The following is a 16,719-nucleotide window of genomic DNA, read 5'->3' as shown; positions in this document are numbered from 1 at the left end:
AGTTATCGAGCCATTTCTGTAGCATTAAATCAACAAATTACTGGTGATGCCAGAGGACAGAGCGCTCTGTGTGAAGCTTGTTTAGTTGCTTGTCAACACTTGGGTGCAACAGCTATGGGGGGAGGGAGAGCGGCTCAGATACAGAGGCTGAGGACTAATTATTATCCGAAAGGGCTTCATTTGAAAGTAAAATGATAACATTTTAATTTCATCTCTTAATGAAGCAATACAAATTTGTTAATTAGAGCGATTGTTTGAGTGACAGGCATGTAACCAAGCTGTCATTTCTTCTTCACAGTTGACAGATCCGTTCAGGCCCATGCTGAGGGTAAGAAATCTTCTTGTGATACAGTTTGTCAAGCTTGTCTCAGTCCCCACCGGGTTGGAGCAGCAGACTCATTAGAGAGCAGTGCTGTGTTCCAGCTCAGTGCTTCACACCCTGTTTGCTGAGCAGTGTGGTCAGTCCTTTTTCTCATGCATCTTCTGGTCACTTGAGGAAAAGGCACAAAGTTGTTTTCTCTTCTTCTAATGTAACCCTATTGTTGATAATCCTCCTATTGTGCTGGCTTAGAAAGTCTCCTGAGCCAAATCCTAAACAGCTACTGTGGCAGGGATCCCCTGTCATGGAATCACAGACCGGTTTGGGTTGGAAGGGACTTTAAAGCTAATCCAGAGGGAGTCAGATTCATTTTGAAACCCAGAGTGATGTTTGGAAGCACTTTCATTTTCGCCTTTTGGTGGAAAAGTTGGTCTTGGAACAGCTGCACTTTGGGAAATGAACTCCCTGTACAGTTGTGAAGCAATCCAGCCATGCAGAGCAGCTGCAAACTGAGAGACAGTTGCATTGATCTCAGCAAAACAAGCTGCATTCTTAGCCAGTGGCATCAGAAGATTACAAGAGCGTGTAAAACCCGAGCATGAGTTCATTTGGAGAGGAGAGAGACCAGGAGCATTCCTGGATATGTAGAGAAACTGCTTAGGAAGGGACAAATTCTTTGTGTGCCTGGTTTCCCAAGAGGATGGAGCGGGACTGAAGGAGACCTTGTGCTTCCATTGTCTTTATATGGAGAATCCCCTAGACCAAAACAAACTGTGCTGAGAGGGGCCAAGAGTTGCTAGAATTAGAGTAACAGCATCACAGTGTTCTGGAAAGTTACTGATTGACGTTGTATCCCTTTGTTTTTTCCAGAAACCTGGAAAGTGGTGCGCTATGCATGTCCACATCGCCTGGCAGATATACCATCACCAACAGAAAGTCAAGGTGAGTCTTCTGGGCATGCCTCAATTTCACATGAGGTACACAGGGCAAACCTGTGTGAGGAAGAGTTTACCTCTGGCTGTTAGCAGTTCTGTGCCATGGCTAATGCCTTTGTTAAAGTAACCATGTGTAGCATTATAGTGTAGCCCTCCACTTCATAGAGGTGGCATCTCAGAATTAAAAACATAAAGGTAGAGTCTCAAAGGAATGTCTGTGCTAGCTTGTATCAAGTACACCAGATCTTTGGTGAACAACAACGGGTTTGTAGCCAGAAAGAGCGAAATGGGTGTGCCTGTGAGCTACAATACTGCTTTTGTTTATGGCTGAGGACATAAATTTAGCAAGATTGGATTTTTTTTAAGCCTGGAGAAGGTAGGTATGTGTATCCCTTTCCTCTTATTTAGTGTGCACACCCAGAAGAGGGCACAGGAAGATTCCTGCTTGTCCCTAAGATGCTTCATCCAGCGTGGGTGCACAGCCTCCCATCAGCCTTCTTCCCAAGCTGTCTCCTAGCTGGAGGTTGGGACCTCAGCGTGTCTGGGCTGGTCAGGCAGACACAGCCTCTCAGATGGGGTAATGTTATCCAGACACTCTCATTGCGCTGAATCTTTCCTTTGTTACACATGTTTTGAGAATTCAGGGGTAAGGGCCATGGCCAGTTCAGGCTCTGCTGAAACAGAGGTCAGAAAAAAACAAATAATTTATTCATCTAATAGTTAGGGTATTTCCAGTCTTACTTCAACTGCATTTTCACTGCACATGGACTCTGAAGAAGGTTTCTTTCCCTTTACAGTATTTTCACTGTATTTGTCAGTGACAATTCTGTGTTGCTCCTGCAGTTGTTCAGTAGGTCAGGGAAGGCTGGTGCTCTTTGTTGTTCATCCTTGTACTTCAGGAGTCCATAGCTTGTGTTGGAAAGTACAGTTAACAAGGAGTCCATTACACTTTGCAGTCTGTGCATGCAGTTGAATTGTATGAGATAGTGCTATAGGAATATGAAGATGTTGAACAGCTACTAAAACCTGCAGCTAATAGAGTTTAAAAATAACCCTTTTAAACAAGGTTGACAGGTTAATTTGCTGCAGTAGACATATCTCTCTTCTCTGCTTCCTTATGTTTCCCCTGCTAGTGATCTTCATTCATCTTCCCATTATCAAAAAAGACAAGATTATAGACCTCGAGTGTTATATGTCCTTTTTCTTATTTTATTGAAAAGGTATTTTCTTGAAATGAAATTATTATTCCCATGCTATCTATGTCCTTTGAATCTTCCTTGATTTGATATTCAGAGAGAGGTCATACCCATGTATTTATAACTTCTCATAAATGCCATTTTCATGCAGCCATTTCTTTTACCTAATACTTTTTTAGCTTGCAAGTTAAAAAACAGGAATAAAGCCAAGAAGTACAGGAAAGGATGTTCCTTGACTTTTTGAAGCTGTGCGTGATAATAATTTCAAGAGTAATTGGGAAGCGCATTTCACTGTCTCAGTTTAGATCAGAACATTAGATATGGTCTGCAGTCAGTAAGGCGAGTTGGCTGATGTCCTCATGGGCTGTCAGACTCACACACAGAGGCAAAAGCCACCATTAAACCATGTCACTAAGAGCCTCATCTACATGGTTTGGGAACACCAACGAATTGTTCCTGATCTCCATCTAAACCTTCCCTGGAGCAGCTTGAGGCTGTTATCTCTTGTCCTACCATTTGTTACTTGGGAAAAGAGACAACTCCCATCTCACTGTAACTTCCTGTCAGGTAGTTCTAGGGAGTGATAAGGTCCATTCACAGCATAAAAATCTGGCACTTCAAGGGAGGCATGTTTCTGAACTTTGCTTCTTTAAAAGCATGACCTTCACTTGGCTGTCTTTTCCATGGCAGTGTTCTTGCAGACCGTTACCTCAAACCATTGCTAAAACCATTTTTGTTGTTGTTTTTTTTTTGTTCTCATAGCTACACAGACATGTTATTAGCACTTGAAAAACAGCTACTAGGCATGCACATTAACTTGGTCATAACTTTTTAATATGCATATTTATATCACTGTAATGGTCTGGACTCTGAGCTGGCACAGTATTAAATGCTGATTTATAAAGCGTAAAAGCTGCAGAATGACTGTTAAGATCTACTGGTTCAGTGTGGCCCATTTGTAAATCTTTTCAGCTGACCTGCACAGTTAATCAGCAAGCCGTGTCTGGGGAGTTCTGGGAATTGGGAATTTGGTTTTTCTCTTCATTCTCTAAAACTACTAAAGTAGGGACCACTGACATGAGTGCCATGGCACAAAGAAGAGCCCATCCTTCATCCACTTAGCATTAACAATACAGCTACCTCAGCAAATTTACCTTAACAAAGAAGCCTGCGCTTCTAATACCCACAGTGATACAGTGCCTTAAGTTTTCAGTGCAAGCAGTCAGAATGGGACTTAGTTTTTTTGACTCTACCACACATCATCTGTAATTGGATTCATTTTAGCCCCTCACTTACTCGATTGCAACTTGAGAGGTTATGAAAATACAGTGGATCAAGTGTGTGTTGACTGCGCTCACATTGAAATCGGTGGTTCTGGTGTCCACTGTCTGGCAGGAGATTGCTGCAGGGGGAAGAGGGCAGCTGCCTCTGCTACTGTTGATGCTTTCACCCAGCTGTAACAGGCCTGCCCACCCAGGATCAGATCCAAACTAACATTCCTCTTCAGCTTTCTTGTTATTATTTTAAGACAGACCTATTCTTACAGCTAAGCCAGCTTCTGAGGTCCTTTCAAAGATTTTTATTTGTGTTATTTTAAGTCAGGTCTGAGCTGAAATGCTTTGCTCCAGAGGGATCGATGTGAGCATATGTGAAACGGTTGAGATTGGTGGAGAAATGTGCACTGGGAGCCTGAGATTTTCTTCCTCCGCTTCCCTTCCAGGGAAACAGCTGTTCACCTATGCTCAGTGTCCAAAAGTTAATATTCTGCTTAAAACATGAGTTAGTATGAATAAATTGCTATAACTACATCATTCTGAAAGTGCCTTTTGCTGCTGTTGTATAGGACAGTCTCTTCCAAATGCTGCTCTTGCATTTCAGAAACAGATGCAGTCTGATCCGCACAAGCTGGACTTTGGCCTGAAACCAGAATTCCTGAGCAGGCCACCAGGTCCCAGCCTTTTTGGAGCCATCCATCACCCCCATGACCTGGCCCGGCCCTCAACTCTCTTCTCCACAGCCAGTGAGTACTGAGAAGTGAAATCTCCTTGTGGCACACTCATTAAAATGCTCACCCTTGCCATGTTAAAAGGAAATTTCCCTTATGCTTTGGCTTATGAACTCTCTGGAAGATGTGCCAGGGGCTGTTAGTCTATATGATAAATATATTTTAAATTATTGTCTGTGCTTTTGAAAAAGGCCAACCTGCTGAACTGCCATACAGGTAGTAAATGGAGGAACATTTCTTCACACAGTGATGTCTAATGCATCATGGAAGTGACAAGTTGGAAATAAGTTGTATTTCACATGCTTTTGATTTTTACCCATACCGAAACATTTCCCCCCTACCCCTTGTATTCTAACTGGGAATTTCTGTTTGGAAAAGCAGTGATATTTATAAGATCTTGACACAAGAGCCTTGCCCAGTGTACAGCAGTCTCTGCTGACGTGAGCTGCCATTCAAGAACTGATAGTCAGGCACAGAGCACAGTGAGTCCCTTCCTGAGCTTTTGGTAGAAATTGACCATTTCTGCTTTGTTTTGGCAGGCGGGGGTCATCCAGCCGGCACCCCTTTTGGCCCACCGCCTCACCACAGCAACTTCCTCAACCCAGCTGCTCACTTAGGTATGTTTTCTTTGCAACTAACGAGGAGTGAATAGAGTGCAGAAGTAACATGAATTGACTGTTGAGACCATTGAAGGTTTTCCACATGGAGACACTTGCCTTCTTAATCTTTACATATTGCATATTTTAGCCAAGTAGCTGGTCTAAATGCACATCATAGTATCACTGACAGTATGTTTTGAAATGCTTCTGAGAACATCTGGATGTTAGAGGAGCAGAGTGACAGGGCTGGTTAGGTTTCACTGTAGTCATGTTTATAACCAAGTCAGAAAAAAAATGCTGTAAGGTTTCAGTTCATAGAGATGTTTCTTTTCTTAATTCCTATTTAAATTGTCTGCTTTTCTATTCAAATGAGTGGGAAATGTAGCCTTAGAATCTTGTGAGTTGGCCTCAAATGTATCAGTTAGTGAAAATCAGTGAATGCACAGTTAAAACCACAACCACCCAAGTTGCTGATGTTGTACCAGGATGGTCTGCTGTCTATTGGAGCATCTGAAATGAAGACTCTAAGATGGCATTTTATTTTGCATGGGGAAGGTTTGGGAATGTCACAGAATTGATACAGGAGACACACATGGGAGGTTTATTGTTCTGCCCTTAGCTGCCTATAGAAAAAACTAGGTTTGGTCTTCCTAAATACCAGTGATGTTTATCAGAAGTAGTTTCATCAAAATGGTTAGACTTCCTCAAAAAGAAGTGGGAATAGAATTTGCTTCCCATGACTTACCAGTACTTTTCAGTCCAGTGTTCTATATGGTATTAGCAGCAAATACCAAGAGAAATACAAAATGTTACAGTCAGCATGACATACCAGTATAATAGGACATTTTATTTATATCCTGGCTATGTTTTAGGAGACGTGGCCTGAAGGTGTTAGGAGCACAGTTGCCAGAGTTAATAATAGTCTTGCCTAGCCAGGGACATTTCCTGACAAAGAGCATGGAACTGAATTGGAATAAAAGGAAATAAATACGGAGATGGTTGCAGCTTTTAAATGAATGAGGTACTTGTGCTGAAGCGCAGGCCTTAATACTGGTTCTACTTTTAACATCTTGTTTGATTTGAAGGGGAAGTTTTCCTAGTAAGATGATCCCGTACATACTGTCTGGAAAAAAAATAGTGGTTTATGTCCCAGTCACAGCTGTGTTGTGAGAGGATGATGATCAGCTACTGATGGGCACAGGCAGAGCTTTCATGCTGTAATGCAGTTGGATAGCACGCTCATGCTTCATGATAAGCTGCAGCTCTTTCTTGGTTTGCAGAGCCTTTCAATCGACCTGCTTCCTTCAGTGGCCTCACTGCAGTGGGTAGTAACGCCTTCGGGGGACTGGGGAACCCCACAGTCAGTGAGTAACCTCTTTATCAATTCCTCTTTGCTGTGTAACTTAGGATATTGAGTGATGGGGACTTACGATATTGAGTGATGGGTTGCTTAGACCATATACCACTAAGAATTTGAAAATTGACCTTTTTCCTGTAAATTACAGCAATTTATAGCATCAGTAAATTGTTTCTGTTAGTTACTTAATAGTTTGGGTTCAGCATAGTGCTAAATGTTACCATTACATCGTTCAATAAAAGAAAGGGGGGGAAAAAGAACATAGAACCTTTGAGTCTAAGGAGTTTGTGTAATTTCTGGTGGTTTTGTTGCATGTTCAAGGCTAGTTAATGTGTGCAGCATCCCTAGCTGTGGATGGGGCATTTTATTTTCCTTTCTCACCAGTAATCCAGGACATGTGCCTGGAAAAGATTACTAACCTGTATTTATTTGTCCAGGATCATCAACATTTCTCTAGATTTGGCCAGTCACAAAATATCATCCTTTTAGAAATCACTGTCTTTCTCCATACTTCCAATATGGCATGATTTTGGTCACATATTATTTTACTTTGGTTCAGGATCAAAACGCAACAAGTTCCATTATTTATAGTCTGTATAATGGCCATTTCCTGATGTCGCCAAAATGTTTGGAATAAGGATCATGTCACTTCTATCTTACTGCTTCATCCCTTGTCAATTTTATCCACAGCATTTCCCTTTCCAATTAAAACAGCTGCCCATTTTTAGGAATGAGACCCTCTAATGAATCTCTATTAATTTCCTTTCCTTTTCCAGCTCCCAATAATATGTATTCATTTTAACTCTGAGTGCTGTAAAACTTGTTTTGGTAAGTACCTTCACTAGAGCATACCTTTTTCTTAAACCTTTTTGTTTTCCACTTCACCATTTCAGCACCCAACTCAATGTTCGGCCACAAGGATGGCCCCAGTATGCAGAGCTTTAGCAACCCTCACGAGCCCTGGAACCGACTGCACCGAACTCCTCCTTCGTTCCCGACCCCTCCGCCCTGGCTGAAGCCAGGAGAGCTGGAGCGCAGTTCATCTGCTGCAGCTCATGACAGAGATAGAGATGTAGATAAACGAGACTCATCTGTTAGTAAAGATGACAAAGAAAGGTACGAAAGAACACTTCCAAGAATTGTCTAGTTCAAAGCTTGGGGCTCTGTTCCACTTTTAACCCTTCCCAGCCTGGCACATTGTTAAACCAGAGCTTCAGAAGAGGGACACCTGCAGAGCTGACACCACTGCTGCCTACAACATGAGGCACTACAGATAATGCAGGTTTCTAACTAAGGTGTTTCCTACTGTATCTGTTTCTCTTCTCACTTGCACTGCACTTCGTGAGAAGGAGCTTTGCTGGAGCAGAGTTCAGGCTCTGTCAAGTGAGAATAGAATCAGACCCACACACTGTTACCTTGTGGGTCATGTTGTCATAGGTCTTCTGATGACCTAACGTGTAGATAGGTACCTGACAGGATTATTAAAAGGATTGTAAAGGCCATCAGATGCATATCTGCACGTTGGAATGAATAACTTAATAAATTGGACCCTATCTGCAGAACAAATAAAGCTGCCTCCCTCTTCAAAAATGGACTGACCAGAGGGACCACTGATGGAGTTGTACAATTATAACACTGTAAAATGCACCAGCTATGTCATGTTCCAATACCACCATAAGTTTCAGTGCATGCAGTTCACTAAATGAACCTTAATTCCCCTCCAAAAAGCCATACACGCACCCACTGCTGTTACACACCTTCAAGCACAGCTTCTATTCAGTGTTTTACATGGATTTGCACACTAACATGTCCAGGCTGGGAAGGGTTAATGGAAAGTAAAACCTGGTCATATTTTTTTTGTCAGGACTGTTCCCATTCTGCAGTTAACTTAGTAACAATTCCTCTTAGCATTTGAGTACCAAATTATAAGAATTTGCCATTCAGCAAGTGTCATGCCTTCCTTGAAGAATGTAGAGAGGCTGATTTCAGCTTTTTCGGTTGTGGCTTAATGGCTTTCCTGTTCAGTTTGCACATCACGTTGCTACCTAATGGCTCTTTGTTTCTAATTTTTTACCATAGAAGAATATTTAGGAGATGTGCTTTTCTGACTTCTCTGTCACTAACCCAAATATAGGCATTAGTAGCCTTTTCTAAAAGAAGTTATGCTAACATATTAGATACTCTAAAAATACATTGAAGAGCTTTTCTGTATTGTTGTAAAATGTGAAGAGCAAGTCAAACTACAGATCTTTTCACCTACATTTTCCATTGGAATATTTTCTGTTTGGTAGCATAGCTTCATTATTTTCATGTTTGCTGTTATTGCTTCAAAATAAATTGCTGTTACAAATTGGAGATTCTGTCCTGCAAAATGCTTAAGCATGTGAGTAACTTTACTGGCTTGAATGGCAAAGCATTTTAGTTACTAATGATATGGGTAGTCTTTAGAATTATGTGATGATTTCAGTTGGTGTTTTGCTGTTTTGTTACCAAATGTTCCTGCTGAAGAAAATCGCTTTCCAAAATACATTCCTTGCAAGCTGCTTTGGCATTGCCTACACTCCATATCATAGCTCAGAACATATTTATTTTCAATAATATAAGATCTTACAAATGAGCATCATTCGTGCTTCATACTTCTGCACAATTATGGCTACCAGTTCAGTACAGTTACATTTTCACTGATCCAGCATTGTTGTGCATCCATTTGTGTGGTTCTGAAGAGTTCTACTTTGCAGCATGCTCACACTGTTGCCTGTAGGAGAAGATGCTGAGAATCCCTTCACGGAGATGTGCTCCCTATGTAGATAATGTCTGGAGCAGTTTGTGAGCCTCTCATACCTGTTCTTGCATCTTGAGTGGCCCCCAGCAGGGCGAGGATGTAGCCCTGCTTTCTAGTTGAGGTCCCAATCTTTGTTACCTGTGTTTGCCAAAAAAACTTGATTTGCCCAAACAGGAGAACTGGGAATCTAGATTTCTTCTGTTATCAGTGGAAAGGGTACCTCAGTGGTGCCTCTTAGGTTGGCTCTTACCCATCTAAGTTTGGTGTGAGAGTGGGGTGCAGTGAATCATTGGTTCCTCTTCTTGGATAAGCTGCATGGGTACTGCTCCACAGCCCCCTTCCAGCTAGACTGGGATAAGGTAAATCCCTCAAGATCGCTTAGATAATATGAAAGTACAACCTCTGAACTTTCCCTAGGTGCAGAGCAGGCTGGGGAATTTACACTGAAGTGACCTCTTTCAGTCCCCACCTTCTCCTGGAGTTTGCAGTTGCAAAGGGATTTTTATTTTGCTTTAAGAATTCTCTTATTCCAGCCCAGCATTATGGAAAATATCAGTAAAAATAGCTGCTGTGAAAAATAGGATTTGTTCCTTCTCAGTGGTATTTTGTTCAAAAGATGTCACTGAGCAGTTCCATTCTAATAATGCCATTTAAGTGTATGTAATCCCAGAGCATTAAAAAAAAACCACCCAAGAATCTATTGAGCTTTTATCAACATAAATTAGACAAAATTCTCAGCATAAGATAAGCATGTTTCAGTGTAGCACACGGCCTCAAAACATACCTCTCTTAGTAAAAAGCTCAGTTGAGAACATGATCTTAAGTTTCTCCTTTGTGGAGGCAGAGGCTTAGAGCTGTTCCTGTATTATTAACCTAAGGAGCCCTTGACAAATCTGAGAATAAAAAATTATGCCCTCTCTGACCAGTGAACTACATGTAGTTCACTTAAGAGAGCTACATAATCAATAGCCTCTTGAGCTAATACCATCACTGTAATTGAATAGGATGACACTGGCAAAGGAATATGTTCTTTTGGTTGCACATATATTTTTCTTTAGTTACAGAAAATGCCTGTTACTGTGTCTAAATTTTATACATAATTTAAAATATGTTAGTTACATGGAAAGTTAATTAAATATCAGTTAAAGGACTCAATGAGCTCTCTAAGTGAAATAAAACAATTGAGAGTGTCCTCTGAACTGGTCACATCAGCAAAATGAATAAAAGACTAGGTATTGCAGGGTCCAGCCACTGCTTTCCCAGGGTCAAAGAAATAGTCTTGACATTTAGAAGCTTTCATTGAAGTGCTTTGACTTGGTCTCACTGTGTCCAGATCTGGAAACTGTTAAATCAAATGAAAAGCAAAAGGAGGGAAACGAGAGCCAGGACACAATTTCCAGACTGTTCAGAGCACAGTCAGAGCACAACCTGATACCAAGGAGTTAGTTGGTGCTCAGTGCAGACTGGGCAGTTCTGTTATCAAATGCTCCATCTTACAAGTGTTTTCTAACAGTCACGTTCTGGCTTCTGAGAGGTCCCTCAGACATGGCTCATAAAATGACAGTTTCAACAGGTCAGTATAGATACATCTGGTGAGATTATAGTGAGAGTTCCCTTTTTGAAAGACATTTTTTAATGCAATTGCTGCAGTTTCACCATCCAGAAGTACCTCCAGGCAGAAATCTTACACAGGTCAGTTCAGCAAAGAAGAAAATAACATAAGTGAAGGAGCAGGTGTCCACTCCAGAGGCATCCTCTTGAGTTGCCTTTCAGCCAGTCAGAATTGCTCATCTTGCCCAGACTGAGTTCCAACCTGCTGTCCTCATCCAAGTATGTTCAGGTTACACATTGCTAAGCAGAGACTGCAGCACCCAAGGAGAAACCATGTAAACTGGAGCTGGTGGGGACATCAGAGGGACCTTGCTGCTTATCACTCACTTTTGCCTCTATCATCACATTGTCCATCACTCTGCATGGAATGGGATTTCCATACTTACCCAGCAGCACATGTCCAGGGATTAAATTAACCTGGTGAATTTGATTCATTTGAAATAGGAAATCTTTTTCACTTAGTATTGCCCATAACAACCCCTGGTCACCACTGCTTCCAGAAAAGTAATTGGTACAGTCTATTCACATATTTAGGGTTTTATCCACTGCCAAACAATAATTCATGTGCATCATGAGTAAGTTTGAAAGTTGGAATGAATTCACATATATTGAGGCTTTCTAACACTGGGAGGCAGATGCCCTTGCCCTGGCCCTGCTCTGCTTGCTCTAGCCTACAAATGGGAAAGGGTTGGTAATCTGAAGAGCAACTGACTCCAGAAAGGTGATGTTTTCAGAGCTAGCATGAATGATGGGCATGTAGGGTAGACTGATCACTACTGGGGAAGTCAACACAAGCCATGCATGATGGCCACCTCTGTTAAAACACACTGAGAGAGGCGTGCCTGCCTGTTCAGAGGGGTGGGTTGCTGGTACAGGTATCTTGAGAGGTTTCTGGTTTCATTTTTAAGTAAATTGAACTGAAAGAAGTACCTTAAAAATTCAAAGGTTGAAGAGAACAGAGGAAAGAAATTAGTAACATACATAGGGCTAGAAATGTTTTAAAATCAGTTGAACAAAATGTCATTTATTTTCCCAAATGTATTCTTAATAGAAGCAGCAGGTAAAATACTATCAACCATGGAATTTGGATTTAATTACCTCCCTTTTTTGGATAAAATTAGTATGGTTTTATTTTTCTCTTTCTTCTTTGCAAACAGTTAAGGCTGTTATCTTAGAGACATGTACTACAGGTAGATTCACTTGGTAGCCTTCTGTGGACTTCAGTGTTTGAAATCTCTATCAGCTTGTTCACAAAGCAGCTTTAGGGATCTTCGTCTTCTGGGCCAAGATAATAGAATAGGCCTAGCTTAAAGATAAGATGTTCTTCCGGTGTTTGGGTGTGCAAAAGGAACAGTGCATTTAATGGTGCATGTTACTAGCTTTCTGCAAAGCAACAAGTATAAATCAGACACCTGAGATGCTTTGTTGTACTTGCAGTGTCTCATGCCTTCATTTTTACACTTCTCTTTCTTCTAGGGAGAGCATTGAGAAAAGACACTCCAGCCATCCTTCGCCAGCACCTATCCATCCAGTAAACTCCCTCGGACATAATCGCAGCTCAAATGAGCAGATCAGGAGCCATCTGAATCCCGAGGTTCGAGAGAAAGAGAAACCCAAAGAACGAGAGAGGGATCACTCCGAATCTCGGAAGGAAATTAATGTTGAAGAGCACAAGGTGAAGGACAACTATGTTTCAGAGAAAGAAGGCCTGAGCCATGAAAGCCGAGTGGTGGAAGAGTCTAAGCAAATGCCCAGGGTTCCTTCACCCTATGCTAGGCCCCCCGTTGTGGAAGGCACCAGGCCTAACAGTACTTCAAACCGTGAGGCTGAGAGGAAGAGTGAGCCGGCATACGATAATCCGAAGAAAAGCAACGAAGTCAAAGTGAAGGAGGAGAGAAAAGAAGACCATGATGTTCAACCTGAGGGACCTCAGACTCACAGATCAACTGATCAGCCACCACCTATATCTACATCCAACGTCCATCCAAGTCCTTTAGTGTCTATGCCCATGACTGTAGGTGTAGCTGGTATACATCACATGAACAGCATCAGTGGCCTGGATAGGACTCGCATGATGACCCCTTTTATGGGAATTAGCCCGATTCCTGGTGGAGAACGTTTCCCCTATCCTTCTTTCCACTGGGATCCAATGAGAGATCCCTTAAGAGATCCATACAGAGAGCTAGATATTCATCGGAGAGACCCCCTGGGCAGAGACTTTTTGCTGAGAAATGACCCCCTTCATCGTCTTTCTACGCCAAGATTATATGAAGCAGACAGGTCATTCAGGGATCGGGAACCTCATGACTACAATCACCACCACCATCACCACCACCCTCTCTCTGTTGACCCTCGACGTGAGCATGAAAGGGGCAACCACCTGGATGAGAGGGAGCGGTTGCACATGCTCAGAGAGGACTATGAACATGCACGCCTGCACTCAGTTCACCCTGCCGCCTTGGATGGGCACCTGCCTCACCCAAGCCTGATCACGCCAGGACTGCCCAGCATGCACTACCCCAGAGTCAGTCCTCCAACAGGACACCAAAATGGCATCCTCAACAAAACTCCCCCCACAGCAGCTCTCAGTGCCCCTCCACCTCTTATTTCTACTCTGGGACCTCGGCCTGGGTCTCCCAGAAGGACTACTCCTCTGTCAACAGAGATGAGAGAGAGGCCTCCTTCTCACACCCTCAAGGACATTGAAGCTCGATAAAGAGAGTAAGACTAAATAAAAACCAGAGAAAGAGGGACAGAAAGTTGTAAACAAACATAATATAAAGACCTTCTTACTAGTCATTGATACAGACTGGGGATGTGACCCACTGTACAATATGTATAGACCTGAGTGCAAAGATTTTGAAATGGTTTTTTTGTATATTATATGTTGAAATTTTCCAGATCTTTTAGCCAAGTTCATGTTCCTCGTGTCTCCTCTATTTTATTTCTAGTTTAAAAATTTCAGAGTTTGAACTGAAGAACAAGACATTAATCTGAATGATTTGACTAGCAACAAGCCACCACCAATGTCAACCATACAAAGCTCTTTCAGACCAGAAGTGAAGACAATTGTAGATATTTATGTAAAAAGATTGCTTCATGGGTTAATGGTTCATATATGCAAAAAGGGTAAGATGAAAGCTTTACTTTGTACAAATGTAAATAGATAAAATTAAGTAACATAATACATTAATACTTCTTAAACTGTGCTATTTGCAAACTTAATATTGATCAACACAGTCTGCTTATGCTGTGTTACATATATTGTTATAGACAGCTAAACCCCTTCAACTATGCAATGAATTTTAAGGCTTTTCACAAAAGCCTTTATAACTCAAAGGAGCCTTTTCAACACACAACATAATTAAAGTCATATTTTCCCTGAACAAGCTCATCTATAATAGAAACCTCTTTCTCTTGCTTGTTTTGATGAAGAAACACCCCATTACAAGTGTCATTTTCTGTCTGATCCCCTGCACCAAGAGGCTGATGTTACTGTAGCTCATGTACTCCTTAGAACACATCAGGGTTAGCAGTCTGTAACCTCTGGTACTGTAGTTGTACAGATTCAGTTTCAGTCACATTAATCTGGGTTAAATAATCAAATACTGGATATTTTCCAGAACTTTGTCACTTCACATGTCAAATTTATTTTGGAAGAACATCTGCTTATAGCTATTCATGTCTGGGTTTATTGCCGGTGTGGCGTTTTTGTCTGTACACACACTGGCTTGGGCTTTTTTAAGTGATTTTTAGCTACATTGAAACAAATCCTACAAGAAAGGTAATACTTTTCTAAATGATGGATATGTTTTCACTGTGGATCAGTAGTTGAATTAATGAACTCTGATGCAGATTTCATAATGCAGTTTCCTGTACTTCAGTTGGTAATAAAGTCTGTGCATAGCTAACAGGCCAGCCTTGTTGTTCCCTAATCACAGAAGACATGAAATAACCTGCAGATCATGGTCCTTTGGAAAGATGTGCATCGGTCTTCTGAAACCTGTCTTTTCATAACACAGTTTTTTATAACGTGTTCAGTTTCTTGTCTAAATATTTGGAGAGAATATGACTTTATCAGAGAGAATTCACTATCTTGTCTACTGGACTGTAAAATATATGTATGAAATAAAATTAGTTCCATTGGTCTTCTAGTGTATGAAAGTGCTATCTGAAGTTGTTACCCTGTTTTGGCAAAAAAGAAAAAGGAAAAAAAAAATAAAAAAGTTACCTACAGACAGTTGTTTCTAATGCTCAGAGATCTATTTTAGTAGTCAACTGAAGGTTTAGTTGTGAGCTTCAGATTTTGTGAACTCCAGATGTTGTGCAGTGGTTCTTTTCTTTCCTTCCTTTTTTTTTCTTTTTTTTTTTTTTTGTTTGGTTTTGGTTTGTTTGGGTTTTTTTTTAAGAACAAAAGGAAAACTAAAAAAAAAAAAAACCCAACCCTGAAGAATATGTACACTGGAACCGTAGTGGTAGCTTTCAGTATTGTAAAGAGATTGTTATATACGAACCTTTTTGCTGTTTATCCTGTATGTAATAAAGTCCTTTCTAGATCCTATGTGAAAAGCAAAGTGAAGCGGCTCTCAATCTTCAGCATGTTTCCTCATCAGCGAAGACTTGTGTGATGTAAATTGTGCCATGTTATTAAAAAATGTGAACTAAACTGCTAGGTGCTTCTTTGTGTGGAGTACCCCATCAGTGCTATGGGGAAGAAAGACCTTTTCCCACGAGTGGGGAATGTAAAGGAAAAGGCAAGCTTTTCTAAGACATCTTATTAAAATTATTCTAGAAATGAGGAAAAAAGGAACAAAAAGGAAATAAGATCCTTGGCCTGCCAAGATTCTTTTAAATGTAGTTAACGCCCTTCTTACATTAGCTTTGAGTTAAGTGACCGCTTGGTCTTTCAGGAGAGTCCCATACTTAAGCACATGGCTGTGTCAAGCCCTTTTGTCAATCTGTGCAGTTCCACACAAGCCAATGCCTTTTTGCCAGTTTTCATCTGCTAATGATATGATTATCAATTACTATTATATCAATTACAATTTATACAGATGTATGTCCCGTGTCCTGCACTTAGTTCTCATAATTCAGCTTTCATTGTATCCTGTTTTTTGGGGGTGGGGGAAAAAGCTCCTCCTCATATATGATTTCCAGGACATTTCTTTTAGTTCAGTTTTTTACAAGCTTGTAAACACTTCAAACCTTTATCCAGAGTTGCTTTGGCAGAGGTAACCTGTGACGCTGCAGTTCGCTTCCTTGAGCAAGTCTTAGGCAATCTTTCTTCTCCCTCAATAACTCAGTTGTTTTGGTAAGCAATTAAATGTATGCAGCTGTATATTCAAGTTTGGGTTTGTTTCTTCAGCCCTGGAGCATTTCTGGCTGTATTCTGCTCTTATATAAATCTGATGAAAGCAAAATTTGCCTGAATTTCAGCCATGTAACTAAAAAGAATAGCTTTATGTCTTTCATAAAATCCAGTTTTGTGTAACCTGTGCAGAATGTCCAAAAATGTGCAAAAAGATCTTTTTTTCTCTTTTTTTTTTTCCTGTGAGGAACCTGTACTCAGTCTTCTGGATGCACATCATTAAAATCCTTCCAAGTTTCTGAATGAACCAGTGGCTGTTGAAGGATGAAACTATTGGAACAAGCTTGCACAGATACGGTGTGAGGGGCCCCATGAGAGTGGGTGTAATGAAAGCATCATCTTCCAGGCTCAGCTCTGAGCATGGCAATAGGAGTCCTAATGGCTTGGCAGTGTCTTCAGGGGGAAGAAATGTGGTCTGATTGTACAGACCATGATCCTTGTCCTCTCATGCTGAGCACAGTCATGCTCATAGGTCTGAATTCCCAATCAAGCCAACAAACCCACACTCCCAGAGTCTCAGAGAGCATGGAGGCATTTCACCCCCTTT

General features: G+C 41.2%; 1 protein-coding gene across 1 annotated transcript; it reads left to right on the top strand.

Annotated features, from left to right (window-relative positions):
- The first annotated feature begins 9 nt into the window (after window positions 1–9).
- On the top strand, window positions 10–15,470 carry AUTS2 (activator of transcription and developmental regulator AUTS2). The gene is made up of 7 exons (XM_061363650.1): window positions 10–328; window positions 1,190–1,261; window positions 4,329–4,470; window positions 4,995–5,072; window positions 6,335–6,418; window positions 7,305–7,527; window positions 12,281–15,470. The coding sequence occupies exons 1-7, from the start codon at window positions 320–322 to the stop codon at window positions 13,518–13,520; spliced, it is 1,848 nt and encodes a 615-aa protein (XP_061219634.1). The 5' UTR covers window positions 10–319; the 3' UTR covers window positions 13,521–15,470.
- Window positions 15,471–16,719: the final 1,249 nt, after the last annotated feature.

This window comes from Neopsephotus bourkii, unplaced genomic scaffold (assembly GCF_033783945.1).
Source record: "Neopsephotus bourkii isolate Nb327-2 ecotype Australia unplaced genomic scaffold, CSIRO-AGI_Nbou_v1 NB_1154, whole genome shotgun sequence".
Classification (NCBI taxonomy): Eukaryota; Metazoa; Chordata; class Aves; order Psittaciformes; family Psittacidae; genus Neopsephotus; species Neopsephotus bourkii.
This window is presented reverse-complemented; position numbering and strand designations above follow the sequence as displayed.